Here is a 22,892-nt window from a genome sequence, read left to right on the forward strand (position 1 = left end):
GCCAGCCCAGGCCATTGGGCCGCGTCAGGGGGCGGAGGCTTTCGCGTTTCCTCAGTGGTGCAGATGGTCATGTTTGCTGTGTCCCGCCTCCGCCTTGGCGGTCGACGCGAACCCAAGGGGGCGGGGCTTGTCTGTAGTCTGAACAGAAGCGATTGGCCTTCAGCTCTGTCAATCAGAAGCTGGAGGCCCCAAAGTGGGGAGGAAGAAGAGGGTGGGATAAACAGGAAAGGATCGTGGAGGACGTGTGGTTGCTCAAAGAAGTGCTAAGAATTTTGCAATCGGACTTAGCAAGGGGGAGCGCTGGGTGAAAAGAGGAGGAGCCAGGAGGCGTTGGGAACAGACCCAGGAGTTGGGGACACCCGCCTTCCGGCCCAATCTCGGCGGATGGGCGGGACCTAAGAGGTGCCGCCGCGCCCTCACCAGGAGAGTTTACGTATTTGTGAGGAAGCAGCGATATATTTGGAGGACTTGCTAGCCTAGAGAGGCCAGAGCGCCTCTCTCGCAGAGCGTTTCCGTTTCCGCTGGCGCATTGGCGGTTGGTGTGCATCATGGCAACCGTGGTAAGTGTCAGCGCGGGGAGCACGGCGGAGCGAGCCCGCACTCTCAAGGCTGAGAGAGGAGGGACTGGGGGCACAGACTCCTGGGTCTGCGGGAGGGAGGATATGGGGGTCCGGACTCCTGGGTCTGCGGGAGGACGGGATTAGGAGCTAGGACACGTGGGTCCGAGTCAGAGGGAGGCTGGGGGCTGGATTTCTGGATCTGAGGGGAGGAGGGAGCTGGATGCCCGAGCCTCTGGGTCTGAGCGAGTGGAAAAAGAAGGGGCCGGGATATAGGAATCTCAGCTGTGAACCCGTCATGCTATAGGAACTCCAATCCCGGAATCCTCTAGGCGCAGTCAACGGCGAGTTCTGCACTTCCTTGCCCCCATGTCTGCTGAGGGGTGTAATATCTTGGTCTCCGGGCCATTTGGGAGCCTTGGATTGTTGGTGGTGCGGATGACACCTGAGTTCCAAGGCAGCAGCACAGGCAGGACCTGTCCTGGGTGCTTGAGAGCGTGAAGTTGCTTACTGAGCCTTCAAGGGAAAAGACAATGTTGAGAACCAAGAGAGTGTCAGTGGGGAGAGGAAAAGGGTTGGGGCCCAGAGGTTGAGATCTTGTCATGGGACCGTTTAGGCTATTTTCATATTTCCAGCACCTCATATAGGGCATGTCTCAGTGTGGGTGCTCAGTAAGTTGTCACTTGAATGTTTGAATGAATGAAAGTGAATGAACGAGAGACCAGGCCTAGCACCTGCTGGAAAAATATCTGAACGAAGAAGTAATGAGACCTGAACTTGGGGGTCGAGCTGCACCAGAAGCCTCAGTTCCCGTGGTGACCTCGGTTAAGATGGGGGAAGGGCGAGAGAGAGAGAGTTGCTGGGGGGCGGGGGGCGGGGAGTTTTAAGTCTGTTGCTGTTACCATGGCGAAGAGGAGTGGATAAGGAAGTAGAAAAGAGGGCAGTGGGCAAAACTTCTGAGACTCAGTTTCCATGGGTGTGAAGGAAGTATTGGAAGTATAAGGGGATGGTAGCTGCTGAGTGGCTTTTTTTTGGAGGCTGGCGGGTACAGAGGCTGCGCTCTAACCAACTGAGAAACCGGTCAGCCCTGACTTTTAAAATGACCTCGGGGGCCGGCCCGGTGGCGCACTGGATAGGTGCGCCGCTTGGGAAGCGCGGCGGCGCTCCCGCCCGAGGGTTTGGATCCCACATACAGACCGGTTCCCGCTCACTGGCTGAGCGAGGCGCGGGGGCAACACCGAGGGTTGCGATCCCGTTGCCGGTCCCCGGTCCGGTACGGGGGCAACACTGAGGGTTGCGATCCGTTGCCGGACATGGAAAAAGACAAAAGACAAAATAAATAAATAAATAAATAAAATGACCTCGGTTTCCATGGGGCCAGTGGGCAGCAGGGTGTAGGGGAGGCTTATAGTGGAAGGGGAATATCTTGTAGGAGACAGTCCCTGGTAAGGGGTCTGTTTATGTTGGGAGAGCTAAGTCTGGGATTCCTGGATTCATGCCTTTTGTGGGGGTTTTTTGCCTCTCCTAAGGATGGGTTGGGCTTGCATAGGAGAGAGGGGCAGCGTTGTTCTGTAACCATGGTGGTGGCCAGGAAGTCTGAACTCTTGGTTCCTGAGAGGAGGCTTCTCCTGGGTTGGATGCCTGCATGTCCTCTCTTTCTGGTGGAAGAAGAGAGGAAAGACCTATGGGAAGGAAGGAGAGTTGAAGACAGGTGGCCAAGGGGCCGGGTCAGCATGCTGGCTTCTTAGGCTTCCCTTTTCTATTAACAACTATGAAATATTCTGAGGTGTCAGAAAATAATATAACAGACACCAAGGATCCACCACCTGGATTTTTAAAAATAGCTTTATTGAGATATAATTCACAAGTATACAATTCACTGGCTCTTAGTATATTCACAGAGTTGTGTAGCCATCCCCACAATAAATTTTAGAACATTTCATCACCTCCAAAAGAAACTCCACACCTCTTACCTATCACCCTGCATATCTCCTGCCCCCAGCCCTAGGCAGCCACTAACCTACTTTCTATCTCTATGGATTTGCCTATTCTGGGTATTTCATATAAATGGAATTATACAATATATGTGGTCTTTTGTGTCTGGCATCTTTCATTTAACGTAATATTTTCAAAGTTCATGTTTTAGCATGTTTCAGAAGTTCATTCCTTTTTGTGGCTGACTAATATTCCATTATATTAATAGACCACATTTTATTTATCCATTCATCAGTAGATATACGTTTGGGTGTTTCCACCTTTTAGCTATTGTGAATAGTGTTGCTGTGAACATTTTGTGTATGTGTTTTGTGTGATCTCCAGGAGGTTCTTTAATTGTCTGTGGTGGTGTTTACTTATCGTCTTCCCCCATGTGAGAAGGGATGGTGGCTGGCTTCTCTCTTTGGAGAAATGGAGACACAGGAGGCTTCATACATGCTTGTTGAATGAGCTCAACACTTCATTATATCATTAATTCAAACCACAAACATTGAGTCCCAAGGTGAACAAGAGAGATGAGGACTGTGCCCTTCATGGGATTCACATCCACTGGAGCTGAGAACATTGATCCCATAGTCTTCCTTGTGATTTTGAGAGTGCACAGGGAAATCGGGCTCCCAAAGGAGGCCCCTTATCTCTCTGAATGTCCAATGTTCCTAGAACTAACTTGTCAAGAGCAGTGGTCAGGGAGGGTCTCCCTTGTTGGGGGTAACACTTGATCTACTTCAGTGAGGGAGATGGAGAGAGCAGGTCAGCATGTGCAAGGCTTGGTGGCACAGAGCTGGGGCAGCATGGTACAAGAGACACTGGAAAATTAGCAGGGGCCAGACCCCATCCAGCTCAATGCTGTTCTGCATTGGTGTCTGTCCCAGTGGAGCTCACAGTTGTTGGGGATAGAGAGGATTTCATTCATTCATTCACCAGATAATTCCTGGCCACCAAATACATGCTCGACCTTGAGGACAGAGCTATGAGGGACAGACAGTTCTTGTCTTCCTGGGACTCACAGTGTAGTGGGGTCAACCAACCAGCCATTAGTCAGTGACAACTGAGAGGGGTGGGAGTGACTAGTATTTAGTCTGTCCCTTGCCTGTGAGCGAAAGGAGTGGAAAGGACTCTCATGGGAGGTGGGAGGGCTAGAAGGGATGGGCGGAGGAAGAGTTGGTGAAAGCTGGGATCACAAGGACTCTTCTGTCTTGTCTTCCTGCAACTCCAGACAGCCACGACCAAAGTCCCAGAGATCCGCGATGTGACGAGGATCGAGCGTATAGGTGAGCGAGCAGGGTCAGGAACAGGACCCAGACCCTGGCTGCCATGTGTCCTGACTGAGAACACCTGTCCAGGACCCCCAAGAGGGATAGGGAGGTGTCCTGTTCACCAGCCCCCCTGTTCTTCCTCCCCCATCCAATGGGGGAAGATTCTGAGTTCCAAAGTTGTGTCAGATGGCATATGAAGGACCATGCCGGGCCCCCACCCCAGGCTGCACTGCTGTTGGTTTGGCACCCTGGTGAGGTTCCTGGGTGTACCTGCCTGGAAGTCATAAAAATAGGAATTTGCTGGGTGTTTACAGTGGTTGGCCCTGAGCTGAGCACTCCATACACCCAGCACACACTGGGGTGTGAGCTTCCTGAAGGCAGGGACTGGGTCTGACTTAGTCTTAGCTGTGTCCCCAGTACAGGACCTGGCAGAGCAGATGCTCAACAGATAACCATTGAACACATTAGTTTGCATCCCTTTGAATCCTTGCAGTAGCCCCATGAGGTGCATATTATGACTGTTGCCCTGTTTTTAGCAGAGGTAACTGACACTCAGAGCAGCCAAGTGTCTGGCCCCAGCTCACACAGCAAGTAATAAGCTATGGGTCCAGAAGCAGGAAGGTGAGGTGTAATGGGGCCAGCAGGACACAGTTCTCACAAACAGCTTTATTTGCAGGGAAAGGCCTATGCTCATTCATTCAGCAGATTCACTCATTCAGCACCTCCAACAGAAGCAGCAAAGGGCTTGTGGCTACAAGCGTGAGTTCTAGAAGCTCATTGCTGGATTCTCTGAGCTCAGCTGTGCCACTTCCAAGCTTTGTGCTTGGGGGCTAGTTGTTCTCTGTGCCTCAGTTTCCTTATCTGCAAATTGGAGCTAAGATAGTTTACCTCATTGGTTAATGTAAGATTTAGTAAGGTAGTCCATATAAAGCACGTAATGTGCATTTGCTGACACTGTTCATCTATTAAAGGGCCAGGCACTGCTGGGAGCTGACGACCCAGTGGAGACTAGCTGCCCTCAGTGGCTGTCCTTGGGGTGCTCACTATCTAACACAGGGGTCAGCAAATCTTTTCTTAAAGGGCCAGATGGTAAATCTTTTCTCTGTTGAGACTACTCAGCTCTGCTGTTACAGTGCTAAAAGCAGCCACAGACAGTATGTAAATAAGTGGGTGTGGCTGTGTTCCTATAAAACTTCTTTTACAAAAACAGGTGGCTGCCCCACTGGCTGTGTGGTCTGGGGAATGGGACCTGACATCTCTTTTTTTTTTTTTTTTTTTTTTTTTTTTTTTTTTTTTTTTTTTTAAAGATGACCGGTAAGGGGATCTCAACCCTTGACTTGGTGTTGTCAGCACCACGCTCAGCCAGTGAGCAACCGGCCATCCCTATATGGGATCCGAACCCGGGGCCTTGATGTTATCAGCACCGCACTCTCCCAAGTGAGCCACGGGCCAGCCCGGGACCTGACATCTCTGAACTCCTTTCCCCTCATCCATATCAATGAGGGCCCGGGACTGTTGTCACTGATCCCCAGAAATGCTCCCAGGTTGATAATAGCTGGGGCTCTTGTTTCACAGCATTACATGTGATGAAATTAGAACCTGTGAGTGCTGTGTAAGCCGTGAACAGAAAGTAATTGTGATCATTAGTCCTAGTGGTTAGTTCTTGGTATGGTTACGTGGTTAACCAGGTCTCAGTGATTTTAGTCCAATTATGATGTACCCTAGGAGCAGCTCCCATTTATTATTTGTCATGTTCAGCCATCCTCCCAGTAAGGTAGAGATTTGCACACACACCCCACACACCCATTTGACCAAGAAGGAAACCAGGGCTCAGAGGTGAAGCCCCCCTCGGCCCCCCTCAGGCCACACGTTGCCATGAGCTGGCCAGTAACTTGGTCTTCTTTGTCCTCACACAGGTGCTCACTCTCACATCCGGGGACTGGGGCTGGACGATGCCTTGGAACCACGGCAGGTAGAGCAGAGGAGCCTGGGGTGTGAGGGTCACTCCATGAAGGCCTTGGGTGGGGGTTGCCCAGGGTCCTAGGGAGTGTGGGGACTGTGTTATGATCTTCCAGACCTCTGGCTACATATTAATAAAATTCAGCCACAGATGGAGTTTTATTGATATTAAAAAATTAGAGAAGAGAAATCTTTTTTGGCTTTTACCAGAAGTCCCAGCTCACAACATCTGCTTGATTTTTTTTTTTTTTTGGCAGCTGACCTATACAGGGATTGAACCCTGGACCTGGACCTTGACGATGTCTGTTTTCTCCTCACTGGTGGGATGTAGTAGAAGTGCAGTGGTAGCCAATAAGAAGTCACCTTATGTTCTCTTTCACCTCCCACCCCACAGGCTTCCCAGGGCATGGTGGGGCAGCTGGCGGCCCGGCGGGCAGCTGGCGTGGTGCTGGAGATGATCCGGGAAGGGAAGATTGCCGGGCGGGCAGTCCTCATTGCTGGCCAGCCAGGCACAGGGAAGACAGCTATCGCCATGGGTAAGAGGCCTCACGGGGCAGGAGCCCTCCTGGTCTTTGCCAAATAATCCCTCCCGTGTAAGTCGGGGTCAGGTTCAGCCACATTTAACAGACAACGCAAGATGGCATTGGCTTAAATGCTCAGGGTTTATCTTCTCACATAGAAGAATCTGGAGGTAGGTCATGTAGGGCTTATTGAACAATTTCACAGTCTTCTATCTTCCTGCCTCAACATCCTCTGCACTTCCTCCATGTCAAGGTCACCTTGTGTTCCAAGACGACTATGCAGGCTCCAGCCTTCCCACCCGTACTCCAGCCAGCATAAAGAATAGCAATGAGGGCGTGCCTCCTAGAGTTAGCTTCCTTTAAGCAGCCATTTTGTAAATCGCACATACTTTTGCTTGTATCTCATTGACTAAACTTAATCATATGAGGGAACTTCAAGAAGTTCATGGAAAAGTAGAATTAAAAAATATGAATATTTCCATGAACTTTCTGAAAAAGACCCCTCATATGATCACACTCTGCTGCAAGGGAGGCTGGGACATTTAAAAAAATTTTTTTTTAATTTTTTAAATTTGGACTCTTGCTGCCTTAAGAAAATGAGTGTTCTGGAACTAAGGAAGAAGGAGAAGATAGGCACTAAGTAGGCAACCAGCACTCTCTGTTGCAATCCACTACTGATTTATGATCTCCCTTGCAACTGTCCCTCATCTTCCTTGTTGAGCTCCCATCCTTCCTTCAAAACCCTACTCAGACATCTCTGCCTCACTGAACGTTTCCTTGACCCACCCTTCTTCCCACTCACTCCCAACTCTGCTCAGACTGTGGAGCCAGGTAGTGAGAATCAAAGTAACAAAAAGTCTTCAGTTAAGATAAAGCAGTTCTCATTCAGGTGCTCTGGTATGCCAGGCCTGGTACCAGATACTGGGGACACATAGTGAGATCGATGCCCTGACTTCAATGAGCTCCCAGTCTGAGGGAGGTTGTCGTGACATGCTCTCTTCCAGGGCGATGTGTGCTGTCATGGAGATAGCACAGGACAGAGGAGGCACCTGACCCTAATGGGGAGTGGAAGAGGGAATGTGGTTGCAGTTGTCAGGAGAAGCTTCCCAGATGTGTTGATACCTGAGCTAAGCTTAGTAGGGTGTCTGGGAGTCTCCCAGACAGACAGTAGGGGAAGGATATCCAGGCACAGAATGTGGTGCACACAGTGTCTTCCTTGCAGTCTTTCACCTTTCCTCTTCTCATGTCTGCCAGGTGAAGCCTCCCAGGGCCAGGCTCTGCGCCGGGCAGCACTGGAGTGAGTACAGCCTGGCCCTGGCCTGGGAGAAGCTCATAGTGCAGTGAAAGAGGCAGAGAAGGCCACAGGTGTCCCAATGTGGCATGGCATAGTGCTCATCCACTTGTTTGTCCTCAGCAGATACTTGCAGAGCTCTGTGATAAGGGCCATTGTGCAGAGAAAGGGGGAGGGGAGTGCCGAATCCAGCACTGGGGCCTCCAGAGAGGATGAGCCACGTGCCTTGCCCTTGGTCCTCCTTATCTGAAAAGGGGACCAAGAAGAGTTCCCATCTTACACAGGTCAGGAGGGTTCACCACCACCATGTCTATAAGGAGTTGGCTTTATGCTGGGCAGAGCCCTGGGGAAAGGGAGCTGGAGAGAGGGCTCAGTGCCTGGGGTGATTGCAGGAGACTGGCCCATTGGCTGCTGGCCAACCCCAGGTCCCAGGCTGTAGAGCGCCCTTGTCCCTGGGCTGGTTCCAGGCCATGTAATTGAGTCACAGTTGAGTCCCTGCCCCACTCCTGTGCAGGGTGCTGTCTTGTGCCAGGACTTGTTCTCTTATCCTCATTAGACAGAAGGGGAAACTAAGGCTGGGGGAGCAGACGAGACTTCTCAAGATCACACCACCACCACACTAAGTGTGCTAAGTGGTGGAGCAGGATTCAAACCTAAGCAGTCTGGCTCCATTACTCAACTCTTTTTTCAGCCCCTTGGCCTCTATTCATGCTCCTCACCCCCTGAACCCTGAGGCTTAACAGCTCTTAGAAGTCAGGAGGCTGAGGCTCATGAGTTTCTAGGTGTGCAGTTCTAAACCAGGCCTCCTGGCACAGTCTGCTCTCCCCATCTTTCTCTACATCTTCTATCTGCCCTGTGAGTCCCAGCCCCTCTCTCCAGCTCCCCTTCCTGAAGGCTCAATCCAGCTTGAAGTCCAGTCCTCACAGACAAGGTGGCACTGAACTCTCTTTCCCGGGGAAGGAGACGAGTTGGTTTGCCGTGGAGATGGTTTTGGTAAACTGGTGTTGGAGCCACCCCACCTACCCAGACCACCTCTTCCCCAGGCATGGCCCAGGCCCTGGGCCCCGACACCCCATTCACAGCCATTGCTGGCAGTGAGATCTTCTCCCTGGAGATGAGCAAGACAGAAGCACTGACACAGGCTTTCCGGCGGTCCATCGGTGTTCGCATCAAGTAAGCACAGGTCCAGTGAGGGTTGTGGTGCCAGCCCCGGCAGCCTTGGGGTGACCCCCTGCCCTGGCCAGCTTCTCCTTTGCACAAGAGTTTATGGGAGTTCACTATTCCTGAGGGCCCAAGTCTTGGGCCATGTTCTCAGATCTGCTCTCTGGGTAGGGAGGAGACCGAGATCATCGAAGGGGAAGTGGTGGAGATCCAGATTGATCGGCCAGCAACAGGGACGGTGAGTCTATATGAGTCTGCTTCTGAACTGAGGCCTCCTCCAGCCCCAGGACTGGAGGGAGAAGGCGTCAGGTCCGCTCTGAGAATTCCCATGGAGTGTTCCAGTTGCAGATTGGAGCCATCCATATGCCTACAGTAGGGGGTCAGATGAGTTGACAGAGGTTTATCCGTTTATGGGGCACATTGTGAGCAATTAAAACTGTGGTGATGGAATAAAAGAGAAGGCCTGGAAGTTCCTGACAGTTGGGCTTAATTTGTTCTGTGGGATTTATGCAACTTAGTCCCAAAAGGCATATTTCTCGCCGAGAAGACATGTTGATGTGATTTTTTAAGCTAAGTTTTTTTTAACCTTTTTGTTATAAAATAAAACAGGTATAAATAAGCATGTAAGATAAGTGTTTTGTCTAATACATTATTATGAGGCAAATGCCCTTATAACCACTACCAAGATCAAAAACTAGGACTTTACCAGCAGCCCCAGGAGCCTCTTCGTCATGTAGAGCTCTTTGCATCACACCTGCATGTCTCCCACAGAAGTTACCACCCTCACCCATGAACACTTCTTGAGTCTCAGCAGAGTTTTTTTCACCCAACTGCGCATTTCTAGATGCTATGTCTTGCCCAGTTTTAAAATTTCATGCCTTTTAAGTCTATTTTAATAGAGGTTTTTCCTTCATCCCTTTCCTTGTTTTATTTTATTTTAGTTTAGTTTTATATTTTTGCGGCTGGCTGGTTCAAGGATCTGAACCTGTGACCTTGGTGTTACGAAGCTGTGCTCTAACCAACTGAGCTAACGGGCCAGCCCCTCTTTCCTTGTTTTATAATTTACCTGTAAATCTCTCTCTTTTTTTTTCAATTGAGGTAAAATCACACAACATAAAATTAACCATTAACTATTTAAAGGTGAGCAATTCTGTGGCATTTAGTACATTAACAGTGTCGAGCAACCATCAGCTCTGTTGAGTTCTAGAACATTTTCATCACCCCAGAAGGAAACCCCATACCCATTAGACAGTCACTTCCTGTTTCCCGGCTGCCCAGCCCCTGGCATCCACCAATCTGCTTTCTGTCTGTATGGATTTGCCTATTCTGGACATCTCATGTGAATGGAATCATGTAGTATGTGGCCTTTTGTGTCTGGCTTCTCTCACTCAGCTTAATGTTTTCAAGGTTCATCCATGTTTGCAGTTCTTTTTTAAACATTAAGTTACAGCTGCTAATAAAATGGTTATAAAAAGAAAACTTAAAATGTGCTGCAAGGCCATTAACCTAATGCCTAGTCACCTTCTGTTTCTGTTTCTTGGCATATAGACACCCTCTTTTCTCATTTGCTCCTCATTTTTAATGGAAATAGATTTAAAATGCATAACTACATCGGCTTGCAGTTTAAACAGCTGTAAAGAGCCTTCTAAATTAATTCCATCTATTGGCAATTAAATTTTGAAGTTTAGGAATATGATAGGAGAATATTTAAACAAAGGCAAAGCTTCCCAAGGTACTTCTTTAAATTAGATTTTTATCACACAAGAAATCTGTGGATATATCCTCCCAGTAAAAGTATAAACCCAAAATTCCCTTTAACTCCCTCATCTAATCCTGGCCCTTTTATTTTATCTCCTATTTCTGTTCCTACAAAAGGAACAACTGGGGCCGGCCCGTGGCTCACTCGGGAGAGTGCGGTGCTGATAGCACCAAGGCCACGGGTTCGGATCCCATATAGGGATGGCTGGTTGCTCACTGGCTGAGCGTGGTGCTGACAACACCAAGCCAAGGGTTGAGATCCCCTTACCGGTCATCTATTAAAAAAAAAAAAAAGGAACAACTGTTTGTGGTATAATTCAAGAAAACGGAAATAGTTGGATCTCCTGGGAAAAGCCTTAAAAACATTAACTGTGCTTATCTTGTGGGGAGGGGCATGGAATTTTTTTCTCCTTTTTGTTTAGCTGTGTTTTCTGATTTTGTGATTGATGAAAAACACCTTTTATTTGTGTATAAAAAAAAGGAATGTGTCACAAGAAAAGGTCACAAGAGTGTGACCCCCTTGACCATTTTGTGTTGTTTTAATAGACTTCATTTTTTAGATGTGTGTTTGTTTACTGTTTTTTCTTTTTCCTTCCCTCCTCCCTCTTCCTTGTTTACTGTTTTGATTAACAGCTTTATTGAATTGTAACTGACATACAATAAGCGGCACACATTGAAGGTGTGGTAACTTTTGACATACATGTACACCCACAAAGCCATCTCCACATCACGATAGTGAATACTTTCCTTGCCCCAAGAGCTTTGTGTCATGCCCACTTTGACGCTGTGTAAACAGAGGCCAAAACAGGGCCAGAAGCTTATCAGGGAGCTTCAGGGCAACATTAGGGTCCTCTCTGAGCCCCTTTCCTGTCTTGTCACCTCTCTCAGGGCTCCAAAGTGGGCAAGCTGACCCTCAAGACCACAGAGATGGAGACCATCTATGACCTGGGCACCAAGATGATTGAGTCTCTGACCAAGGACAAGGTCCAGGCCGGGTAAGCAGTTGGGGGCCTGCTGGGTAGCCAGGGAGGTAGGGGGAGCTCAGGTCCCTTCCTTTCCTCACTCCTGCCTTCCCACCCTCAGGGATGTGATCACTATCGACAAGGCAACCGGCAAGATCTCCAAGCTGGGCCGCTCCTTCACACGTGCTCGTGACTATGATGCCATGGGCTCCCAGGTGCGACTGGGACTCTGGGGACCCCCTTATACCCAGGCACCGGGATGTTTCCTTCTCTTCCATCACCCCCATGGCCCACAGGGTCTGGGTCCCCCTGTCACTCCAACCCTATGTCCCTGGTACTCCTGGGTCTCCCCTGTAACACTGGGACAGCGGGGACCCCTCAGCCTGGCACTATGGCTCCGCATTGCCCATGTTGCCCACGGATTCTGAGGTGCTCTGGAATGCCTATAGTCTTACTACCTCTTGGGCCTGGGGTTTCTGGATAACCCCCATTTGGCCCCAAGCTTCATTCCAGGGAGCCCCAATCTCCCCAAGACAGAGCCCTTTGGGCCCCCCTTCATGCCCTTTTCTGTGCCCCCTCATCTTCCTCCCCCCTTCTCCCTCCCCATAGACCAAGTTTGTACAGTGTCCTGATGGGGAGCTCCAGAAACGCAAGGAAGTGGTGCACACCGTGTCCCTGCACGAGATTGATGTCATCAACTCCCGCACCCAGGGCTTCCTGGCCCTCTTCTCTGGTGAGGCCCCTCCTGCCCTATCCCACCCCAAGCCTGGCAGCTTCCCACAGACTCCCCCTTGCCTGTACTTCTTCTCTCCCTCAGTACGGCCCACCCATTGCTTTTTCTCTGGTCCTCCATCCCTGCCTCTGTTCTCCATCTATGAGTTTGGTTCATCCCTCCCCTACTATGACTGTCTGTGTCCCTCTCTCAGGTGGTATGGTGGGAGCACGACCTTGCCCTCTCTCTTCCTGAGTTCTCTGCCTCTATTTTTCCTCTCGGGGGACATTTCAGACTCCCTGGTCCCCTCTCCCCCCAGTCACTTTGTTCTCTTTCCTCTGTCCCTAGTATCTGTCTTTCTCTGTCTTTCTCTGTATTTGCCCACCCTCTGGCCCTGGACCCTTTCTCCTCTGTGGCTCCTCTGATGCTACCTCTGCCTCCTTCAGGCGACACAGGAGAGATCAAGTTCTCTTTCCTCTGTCCCTAGTATCTGTCTTTCTCTGTCTTTCTCTGTATTTGCCCACCCTCCGGCCCTGGACCCTTTCTCCTCTGTGGCTCCTCTGATGCTACCTCTGCCTCCTTCAGGCGACACAGGAGAGATCAAGTCAGAGGTCCGTGAGCAGATCAATGCCAAGGTGGCTGAGTGGCGGGAGGAGGGCAAGGCAGAGATCATCCCTGGAGTGAGTAATCAGGACATGGCTAGGATCAGCAGCTGGGGTGAGAGTGGACTGGGGAAGAAGGGGGGCAGGCAGTGAGTTTGACATATGCCCCAATGGCTCCCAGGTGCTGTTCATTGATGAGGTCCACATGCTGGACATCGAGAGCTTCTCCTTCCTCAACCGGGCCCTGGAAAGTGACATGGCACCTGTCCTAATCATGGCCACCAACCGTGGCATCACACGGTGAGCTGGCTGCAGAGGCCTCTGGGGAAAATAGGGTCATCTGGGCAGTGGGTGTGGCCACAGCGTAAACTGGGAATGTTTGCTGAGCACCTTGTTAGATAGTGCGCACATAGCTGTAGTGTCTCACACAAAAAGGGTGTACTTTTCCCTTAAACAGCGTAGGTGGGTAGGCAGCTCTGCACCCCAAGGAAGTCTAAGGATCGTGTTCTTTCTGCTTTGTTGCTCCTATAGCCTCTAATGCTGAAGTTCCCAAACTGTGTGCCAAGACACTCCAGGGTGCTTTTTGTTTTTTGGTTTTTGTTTGTTCTTTTTTTGTGGCTGGCTGATATGGGGGTCTGAACCCTTGGATGTTTTTAATTTTGAGAGAAGCACAGTGACATCTGCTAGACACTACATCAACCACTAGGATCTTTAAGTCATATAGGCCTAACTACTTAATCACTGGAACTCTTACTGTTATTTCTGGCCTAAGGATGCTGTGGAAAAATTCCTTGGACACGAAGGGGACTATGCTTTGATTAAACCTGGGAACTTCTATTCTAGGGTGTTGCTTACACCCTGCAGCCCTTTGTCCCCACTGGCTCTCCTCTTTACCTCATTCACCTTTTTGCCCCCAGGAAGAGGGAGGGAAAGGGAGGGACAGCAGCCCCTGATAGTCTGTGATTCAGAGGCAGCACCCAGCACTTCCACCTGTACCCTGCTGCTCAGCCCTGCTCAGGCACATGGCCCTATCTGGCTACAAGGGAGGCTGGAGAGTGTCATCTCTAGTGCAGCAGCCATGTGCCCAGCTGAAACTGGGTGGTACGGGTGGGTATCACTAAAGAGAAGGGAGCACAGCTACTAGGACAATGGGCAGTTTTGCCTGGCTCTGTGCTCGGCCCTTTTTCTGGATGAACTCCTTGGACCCACAATAAAAGCTCAAGAGGCAGGCTAGCAAGGCCCTATGACTTGCCCAAGTTCTCATGTCTAGAAGGTGCCAAATTTGCTCTCTGAATGGCTGGGAATTGGAAGAGACGCCCAGGGTTGAGAGCCTGGTGGCAGTAGCTGCGAATCAGGGCATCTCCTGGGAGGAGGCAGCAAATACAGTATAGTCAGTCATTCTTTGCAGATTCTGTATTTGTGAATCTGCTTGCTTGCTAAAATGTATTTGTAGTCCCCAAATCAATATTTGGGGCACTTTCACGGTCACTCGTGGACATGCACAGTACAGCAAAACTTAAGTCATCTGATACCCACCTTTCCCAGTTAAGCTTGAATGAGGCGATGCTGCACCTGCTTCTTTCAGCTCTCAAACTATAAATGTCTTTTTCGTGATCTATTTAGTGCCAAATCTGTCCTTTTTTATGCTCTTTGTTGGTGATTTTGTTGCTCAAAATGGCCCCCAAGTGTAGTGCTGAAGTGTCGTGTACTGTTCCTAAGTGCAGGAAGGCTGTGATGTGCCTTACAGAGAAAATACATGTGTCAGATAAGCTTTTCAGGCACGAGTTATAGTGCTGTTGACCATGAGCTCAATGTTAATGAGTCAACAATATTTATTAACTAAGGTGTTTTTTAGTAGAAACACACATAAGCCAAAGTTATATATTGATTAGCAAAGTTATATATTGTGACCAGAGGCTCACAGGAACCTAGCCCTTTATTTCCTCCAGAAGCAATGATTTGATATTTGCTAATATTGTGTTCACAGTGACTTTATGGAACATAACTACTGTGAATAATGAGAATTGACTGTATTTCCTGATGTAGCAGAGAACAAAACAGGCGCAGTCTCTTCCCTGTGGATCTTTGTGTTGAGCAGGGGAGTGGGACCTTGATCCAGTAATCCCAGACATAAGATAGCAGCTAAAACCAGCCCCAGCTCTGCAGGAGGGCACCCTCAGGGAATTGACGCAGTTGGGGAAGGCTGTGCGTCAGGGGGTGATGTGAGCCGTGATGTGAGCCGTGAGCTGAAGGTTAAGTGGGTTGCAGTGGAGGCGGGTGGTAGAAGTATTCCAAGTAGAGGGAACACAGAGCCAGGTTCTGGAGCATCATCCTGACAGCCCTCCCTGTCCCCTCTTCCCCAGGATCCGGGGCACCAGCTACCAGAGCCCCCATGGCATCCCCATCGACCTGCTGGACCGGCTGCTCATTGTCTCCACCTCTCCCTACAGTGAGAAGGACACGAAGCAGATCCTCCGCATCCGGTGCGGACAGGACCAGAGTGTGTGCCTGAGAGTCTGCCTTCTTTGACAAGTGCAGACACTGAGGTCTAGGTTGATATGTGTGACTGGCCCAGGGTTGCTGGGCCTGCAAGAGAGAGGGCTGAGAAGGGCATCTACAGTGACCTCTGATTTGGGGCTGTGAGCTGCTTTTGGGGAGGGAAGGTGGGCACCAGTGACTGATGTGGGGAAGGAGTCCTGGATGGAGGTGTTTGGGAGACCCAGGTTTTAGGTCCAGCCCAGCCCATGCCTCAGTGGCTCTTCTAGCCCTAGCATTCTGTGGTTCTGAGATGCAGACTCCACATATTCCCCAGGGGGGTAGGGGGCAGGGGTGGCTGCCGCCACTTCTGCTGCTGCACTGAGGCCCATCCCTGGCTGAGTCCCCACCTCCACCTGCCCGCAGGTGTGAGGAAGAAGATGTGGAAATGAGCGAGGACGCCTACACGGTGCTGACCCGCATTGGGCTGGAGACTTCACTGCGCTATGCTATTCAGCTCATCACAGCTGCCAGCCTGGTGTGCCGGAAACGCAAGGTCAGAGCCGGATTGAGAGTGAATGGCCCACTACTCCATGGGCTTCGAGGGGCTTGTTACATTTAGTCCTAGACTATACAGTTACAAAGTCAGGAAAATTTCATCCCTTATGTTTGTCTTTTTTTTTTTTTAAAGATGACCAGTAAGGGGATCTTAACCCTTGACTTGGTGTTGTCAGCACCACGCTCACCCAATGAGCAAACCGGGCATCCCTATATGGGATCTGAACCCGGGGCCTTGGTGTTATCAGCACCACACTCTCCTAAGTGAGCCACGGGCCGGCCCTTATGTTTGTCTTTGTATTTTCTGGCATGGCACACTGTAGGTGCTTCATCTAATTATCTGTTGACTGCAAGTAGATGCTGTAAAGTCTGTTTTACAGATGAGGAAATTGAGGAATGAGAGGTTAAGCCCACAAGCAGGAGGTGGCCGAAGCAGGATTTGAACCCAGGAGGGAGCCACGGGCCGGCCCTTATGTTTGTCTTTGTATTTTCTGGCATGGCACACTGTAGGTGCTCCATCTAATTATCTGTTGACTGCAAGTAGATGCTGTAAAGTCTGTTTTACAGATGAGGAAACTGAGGAATGAGAGGTTAAGCCCACAAGCAGGAGGTGGCCGAAGCAGGATTTGAACCCAGGAGATCTGGTCCAGAATCCCTGCCCTTACTGCCACCCTCTGCTGCGTGGAGCATGGAGGTGGTGTAAGCTGGGATCTGTGTGCAGTGGGCCTCACAGGGAGGGGCCCCACTGAGGACTTGCCCTCCCCTACCAGGGCACAGAGGTGCAAGTAGATGACATCAAGCGGGTCTACTCACTCTTTCTGGACGAGTCCCGCTCCACACAGTACATGAAGGAGTACCAGGATGCCTTCCTCTTCAACGAGCTCAGTGAGTGTCCCTACCCTGTGCCTCATGCTCCCAGGTCACCCTTGGTGGGAGGAGGAGGGAGCTTGGTCTAGGATAACTCAAGCCCTGCCCTCTGGGCCACACTGAACATGTGGTCTCCTTTCTCCCGACAGAAGGTGAAACCATGGACACCTCCTGAGCTAGATGTCACCCCCCACACAGACTCCTACCCTGTTTTCTACCAGAGTTCTGACACTGTGACTTTGTATAAAGTGGTTTTGAAACGACCCATTGTGTATGTGTGTTTGTGTGTGTGTGTGTGTGTGGTCATTGCCCTGGGCCCAGAGAAAGACACCCGCAGAGTGCAGATTGAGAAGCCTTTATTGGGAGGGGAGGAATGGAGCATCTGTTGGCTCCAGAAGTTGGGGTGGACATGGGAGGTTGGGGAGGTCTTTAAAAGAAGAGGAGTCCTGGGAGGTGGGGGTGATCGCAGGCCAAGGGTTGGGTTCTAGGACCCCCACAGTCAGAGCTGCTGAGGCGGCAGGGCCCACAGTGGCAGCTGAGGGCCACAGGGAAGGAGACCATGGGGTCCACACCAGGCGGGCAGCCAGGGAGCTGGACAGAGGCAAAGCGCAGCTCACGGTAGGTACACACTGGCTGGGGTACAGGCGGCAGGGCAGCAGGCAGCACCCGCACCTGGAGGGCGTGGGAGTGGGGGAATAGGCATCTTCCTGGGGCCAGGTCCTCACCTAAGCTCTCCTTCTGTACCTTCTCTCCCACACACCCAGCACTGACCCCAATTCCCCAGCCCCTGCCCGTGGTGCCAAACACCTTTTCACCCCTGCTGCCACCTCCTGATTTCTATGGGTCTGGCCCTTTTACCATGGCACTGAGATGGCAGCATCCATCTGCCCTGGGCAGCTCACCATGCTGGGGCAGTAGCCGGCACAGATGCTGGTGGTGAAGGTGATGCAGATGGGGCAGGCCTCGTTCTCAGCAGCCAGGGTGGCATTGATGGGCCGGCACAGTGGCCGCAGTGGCCCCTTGGATGCCCACACCTCATCCATGCTCAGCAGCAGGCACAGAAGCAGCCCCTGGGACAAGGCCAGTGCCTCAGGTCCGGCCTGAGACCTCAGCCCTGAGGTCTCCCGTCCCCTAAATACACACATTTAGGGGCCCTGTCTGACATCTTCCATTTAGGATCCACCCTGCTTTCATCCACCACCATCCCTGGCACCTGCCTTCAGGGCCCACCCCACAGTCCAGATGTCCCACATTTCAGATACCTACCTGCAGACACTGCACCACCCACTTCCCTCCTCCTGGCAGGAAGCCTGCTGGCTGTCATACCCTTCTAGAAAGAGGCCTCCACCAGATCATACAATTGTCCCTCTTCATGCCAGTAATGGCCTGGATTGGAGATGCAAGGTGCCCAGGGGTCCCCAGTCTTACCTGGAGCGTCTCCATTCTCGGTGCCTCTCCTACCTTGTCTACCTGGCTTGTTATACCTGTGGGCTGTGGGGGCGGCAAGGCCACTGGGGGTGACAGCATGCCAGAGTAACCTGGACACTAATCCCCCCGGGGGTGAGAGGTGGACAAGGTCAGGGAGGCGAAGGAGTAGCTCAGCATAGCAGCCCACTCCCCTACATCAGTGGCTCCAGTGTGAGACACCATGGTGAAGTTGACCTCACAGACTCAGCCCACGGGTGCTAGAGACTGGTCCGTGTAGGAGGCACAAGAAGTAGGACATAGGAAGCCCTGCCACTGCCCATCATGGGAAGAGCCAAGGGGAGGCTGGAGGAGGCTCCTTGGATCCACAAAAGGTGCTAGGTTGAAGCCTCAACCATATTCCACCTGAGACAGACTGAAAGACCGCCGTTCCTGTGCTAGAGTCCAACATTGGAGGAGGAGTGTGGCTTCAGTATTAGACTCTGCCGAGAATCTGTGCTGGGAGGGGCGCCGCTTGTACCCAGATGCCCCCCAAGGGATTCAGCCAGAGCCCCATCTCCCCACACCCAACCCCCTAGAGGCCAGAGCTGTCCCCAGACATTGGTGTGGTTTAGGTTGTTTAACTTGTTGACTAGGGTAAGTCTCGCCTCCTGTCCTGCAGGGGGCGTCCCGCCCACTGGGCCACAGCCTCGATGTCCATTTTCTGGGCTTACTACGCCGTCACCCCACAAACAAGTGGGCGTGTCTGGCATTCGCCCCGCCCACTGCAAGTAGACTTAGTGGGTGTGACCCAGGCTCTGTCCTTCCCTCCGCGCTTGCCCGCGTGATGGGCAAGGTTCTGGAGCTCAGCTCCGCCCCGCGTGCCCCAGTCGTGGTCTTCTGGGCTCGGCTCCGCCCCACGGCACGGCGGCAGTGTCCGAGGGCGGGGGCGGCTGGCCGGCTCAGACCAGCGCCGGCTTCAGGCTGCCGTAGCGGGAGTTCTCGGTGCCGTAGGCTTTCGGCACAACGTAGATGCCCGGCAGGGGCTTCCAGTGGGGGCCGCCCCAGGGCGCCTCCAGTGGGCAGAAACGGTCGAGCCGGCCGAGTGGGTGCAGCGGGGGGCTGTAGGATTCCTGAGCCAGAGACAGGGCCCCGCCATGCGGCACAGCTAGCGTCACCGGGCGGGCGCGGGACACGCGGGTCCGCGGCGGTCGGGGCGGCCGCTGTGGGCCGTGGCCCCAGGCCTGGGGCGTCTCCTCGAAGCTCCAGTAGGTCAGTGAGTCCTTGCAGGGATATCCGGACAGCTCCTTCCTGTGGGAGGGAGGCAGGACGGGGAGGGCAAAGCTGGACCTCGGTCCTGAAGGGACTGCAGACCTGAACTCCTGGATTTCGAGGCGAGGACAGATGTGTAGGAGTCGGGGACCCCTGAGGAATGACGTGACCGGAGACTGACAGCCTGGACTCCTGGGGGCTTTCACATCCCTGGGAAGGAGGGTCTGGAGGCACAAATACTGAAGGAGGCCCCTCCCTCACATCCGGACCCTCTCTCCTGGGCCCTCTGCAGGTCTCCTGTCCCTACCGCAGGTTCCTAAGAGCTGACACTAAGGACCCCTGGGTGCTAGCCCTGGGTAGGGGCTGGGGTTTGGACGGACTCGTGTGTGCAGGAGTTGATGGCCGAGACTACTGAGGCAGAGGCGGGGAGCCGAAACCAGGGCTCGGCGTCCGGCGGCCTCCGCGGGGCTGTGCAGGGGGCGGCGCTGAGCGGGGACCCGGCGCACCTCGGGTAGGGCCGGAAGTCCTGGGCCGAGGTGCTCAGGTAGATCTGACGGCGGTTCAGGACGCCCCGGCCAGACACTGGGAAAGCCCTGCCGGCCAGCTCGGTGCTCCTCGCCCAGGGGATGGGAGCCTGAGGAAGACGGGGAGCGGAGGGACGAGCAGGCAAGCGGCGTCCCGTCCCGCTCCAGGCCCGGGCTCTCAGTCTCAGGACTCCGCTTCTTCGGCCTCGACAGCCCAGCTGCGCCACGCGCTCATGCCCCCGCCCCAGAATCAGAATCCCTCCTGGCCAATCCCACGCCAGGGCACTGCAGCCTCGCTCCCCAAATTAGAACCGTACCAGCCTCACCCACAAACTCCAATACTTCTTCCCGGTCAAGGAACTCAAGTCCAAGCTCCCAGCCACGAAAATCCGCCCCCAGTCTCAAACCTGCTTGGTCTCTCCCCTAGAGCTCAGCCGCATCTGGGGCAACAATCCCACTTTACTTCTCCTCGCCAGGAAGGCTGAGTCCCAACTCCCACCCCGACCCCCGTCTCAGAATATTCTAGTCCCGCCCCCGAGGGCAGAGAGCCACCTAGACTTGTCCCCCACCTTGTCCCCCATCCTGCTGTCCAGCAGCAGCCTCAGAGCTGGTTTCGTTTCCAGTCGGCTTCTCCTTCTGGCCCCGCCTCACAGGTCCAAGCCCCTCCCCCAGCCTCTATAACCTCCAGATTCTGCCCCAGACCCTTTAGCCACGCCCTCAAATTCAAAATTCCTTCTGGCCCCGCCCCAGGGTCTCCTAGCCTGGTCCCTAACCTCAGAGTCCCTCAGACCCCGTCTCAGGCGCTCTAAGACCCCCGCCTCAGGCCCCATGGTGCCGGCGCCGCCTTCCACTCCGCTACCTGGGAAGGGTCCCCACGGTGATGGTCCGCAAACTTCGGGGGCTGGGGCCCGACGTAGAAGGCGGCGCCCTGGTCCAGACCGGGCCAGTCCACGTACTGCGCACTCGTCTCGCTGCTCTGGTGCTTTGTGATCGGAGGGAGGCACCAGCCACGGTGTCGGAGCTGCAGGAAGGAGACCCCGAGCCCCAATGTGAGGGCACAGGGGCCTCAGGTGCAGTCCCCGGTCCTGTCCCTCGCGGATGATGGCACCCCAGAACCTTACCTTTTCTGCCAAAGCCTTGATCCCCAGAGCCCGCGTGGGGTCCTCAGGCTCTGGAGCCCGGGGCTGCGCGTAGGGCCCGCCATGGGTCTTGGGCACAAGAGCCTCCCTCGCGGATGATGGCACCCCAGAACCTTACCTTTTCTGCCAAAGCCTTGATCCCCAGAGTCCGCGTGGGGTCCTCAGGCTCTGGAGCCCGGGGCTGCGCGTAGGGCCCGCCATGGGTCTTGGGCACAAGAGCGGAGCCGGAGGTTGTCTCCCATCTGTTGATGACCTCGTCGAAAGCCCAGATGCGTGAATCCTGTTTTGCGGCCGGGGGAAGGGTCTCCGCGACTGTGGACTAGGGAGAAGGCACGGGACTTCAGCTAAAAAGACTCAGGACCCGCTCCCCCCACCCCAGCTTTGATCTCTTCCAGTAGATCCCCAGCTCTTTCCCCTCTCCAGTCCCTGGCACCCAGGTTTCTGGATTTCCAGGACCCCTCCTTCAGCCTAAGGTTCTCTTACCTGCACAGTGGGCGGGGGAAAGGGTACGGGTGGGATAAAGTGGTGGGCAACACTGCTGCTGGTGAGATGCCAGTTGGGCCAGGATCCAGGCACCTCGGTTCTAGAGATGGGGAGCCATGGGGGACCATAGCGCAGACCTAGGGTCCAACCGGCCATGGTCCCACCCCCACCCGGTAGCTAAGCAGAAGCAGGCTTGTTGTTGCTGTTGCCCCAGGTGACAGAACCCAGCCATCCTGAACCCAACCAATGAAGGTCCTGTAGACATGTGGATGGATAGAGTGAAAAAGAGACCCAGGGACAGAGGAGTAGGGACGTCCAGAGAGGGGGTCAGAAACCCCAAGAGGGGCACAGAAACACAGAGAAACATAGAGAGGAAGGTGGAGACCCAGAGAAAGAGGAGGGCAGAAAGGGGGCAGAAGGGGAAAGGGAAGTAGGAGCCCAGAGGGAGTTTTAGGGTCTCAGAGAAGGGGGATGGGGAGAGAAGAAGAGACCCTCCCAGCACATCAGGAAACCTGTGAGAAACATCCTCCTTTCCTCCAAGATTCAAACTCTCTCGGCTGCCTTCTCCCTCTGCCAGACCTGCCCACCTCCGGGGTAACGATTTCCAGACATCCTCAGGACTTTCCCACCCTCCCTATGTGCACTGAAAGAGGCGGCATCTGGCATCAGCTGTCCTGTCTGCCTTTGATTTGGTTGAAAACTTCCACCTGGGTTTGGGGGTGGGCAAAGAGAGACCCACAGAGAAATACACAGGGAGACAGCGAAAGAGGGATGTGAGAAAAGCACTTCGATGAGTGAGAGAGACACACACACAAGAATGTGCGAAAGACAGTGAGCGAGAAACAGATCCCAACAGCTAAAAGAAATGTAGGAAGGTAGAAAGAGAGGGAGGTGGGAACCACAGGTCTAAAACAAGATGTAGAATCAGAGGCAACCATAGTCTGCCCTTCCCCGAGGCCCAGTCTGTGTAGGAGCGGGAAGAGGGGTGTCTATGTCCTTAGCTCAAAGCTGGACCTAAAAAAAATGTGTATGTGTTGGCAACAGGTGTGGGAATAGGTGAAGTGGTATCCTGAGTGTGTGGGGTCTGCCCCTGACTTCCCTGGCCCCTTCCTCACTAAAAAGAGCTTTTGGTCAAGCTTCTGCCTCCCCAGTCACCATTATTTCATCTCACTAGCCCATTCTTCAGACAGGGAAAACTGAGGCCACCTTCTGCAGCATGACCCAGGGTCCCACTGACAGCCTCTAGTCAGGCTTCTGGGGCCCCTTTTCCTGTTGGATTTTCCTGGCCCTACTCAAAGCCTATCAGTGTCCAGTGACTCCTGATCCTAGCCAGGAGGGCAGGCCAATGGGTCAGAACCTCATGTTCTACACAAGCTGGAGAATTTTTTTTTTTTTT

The 22,892-nt window shown here is 53.0% G+C and overlaps 2 protein-coding genes and 1 pseudogene across 2 annotated transcripts; 1 reads left to right on the plus strand and 2 right to left on the minus strand.

Annotated features, from left to right (window-relative positions):
• The first annotated feature begins 521 nt into the window (after positions 1-521).
• Positions 522-16,937, plus strand: RUVBL2 (RuvB-like AAA ATPase 2). The gene is made up of 15 exons (XM_008569317.1): positions 522-560; positions 3,769-3,823; positions 5,725-5,780; positions 6,162-6,303; positions 8,623-8,752; positions 8,912-8,978; positions 11,387-11,493; positions 11,582-11,675; positions 12,070-12,193; positions 12,758-12,852; positions 12,956-13,074; positions 15,138-15,257; positions 15,676-15,805; positions 16,578-16,692; positions 16,824-16,937. Exons 1-15 carry the CDS (start codon positions 549-551, stop codon positions 16,847-16,849), a joined length of 1,392 nt encoding a protein of 463 aa, XP_008567539.1. The 5' UTR covers positions 522-548; the 3' UTR covers positions 16,850-16,937.
• Positions 16,938-17,013: 76 nt separating this feature from the next.
• Positions 17,014-18,384, minus strand: LOC103587765 (lutropin subunit beta). The gene is made up of 3 exons (XM_008569318.1): positions 18,103-18,384; positions 17,577-17,744; positions 17,014-17,346 (listed from the first exon to the last, which is right to left on the minus strand). The coding sequence occupies exons 1-3, from the start codon at positions 18,199-18,201 to the stop codon at positions 17,104-17,106; spliced, it is 510 nt and encodes a 169-aa protein (XP_008567540.1). The 5' UTR covers positions 18,202-18,384; the 3' UTR covers positions 17,014-17,103.
• Positions 18,385-18,864: 480 nt separating this feature from the next.
• LOC103587779 lies at positions 18,865-21,255 on the minus strand (annotated as a pseudogene).
• Positions 21,256-22,892: the final 1,637 nt, after the last annotated feature.

This window comes from Galeopterus variegatus, unplaced genomic scaffold, assembly GCF_000696425.1.
Source record: "Galeopterus variegatus unplaced genomic scaffold, G_variegatus-3.0.2 Scaffold486, whole genome shotgun sequence".
NCBI lineage: Eukaryota > Metazoa > Chordata > Mammalia > Dermoptera > Cynocephalidae > Galeopterus > Galeopterus variegatus.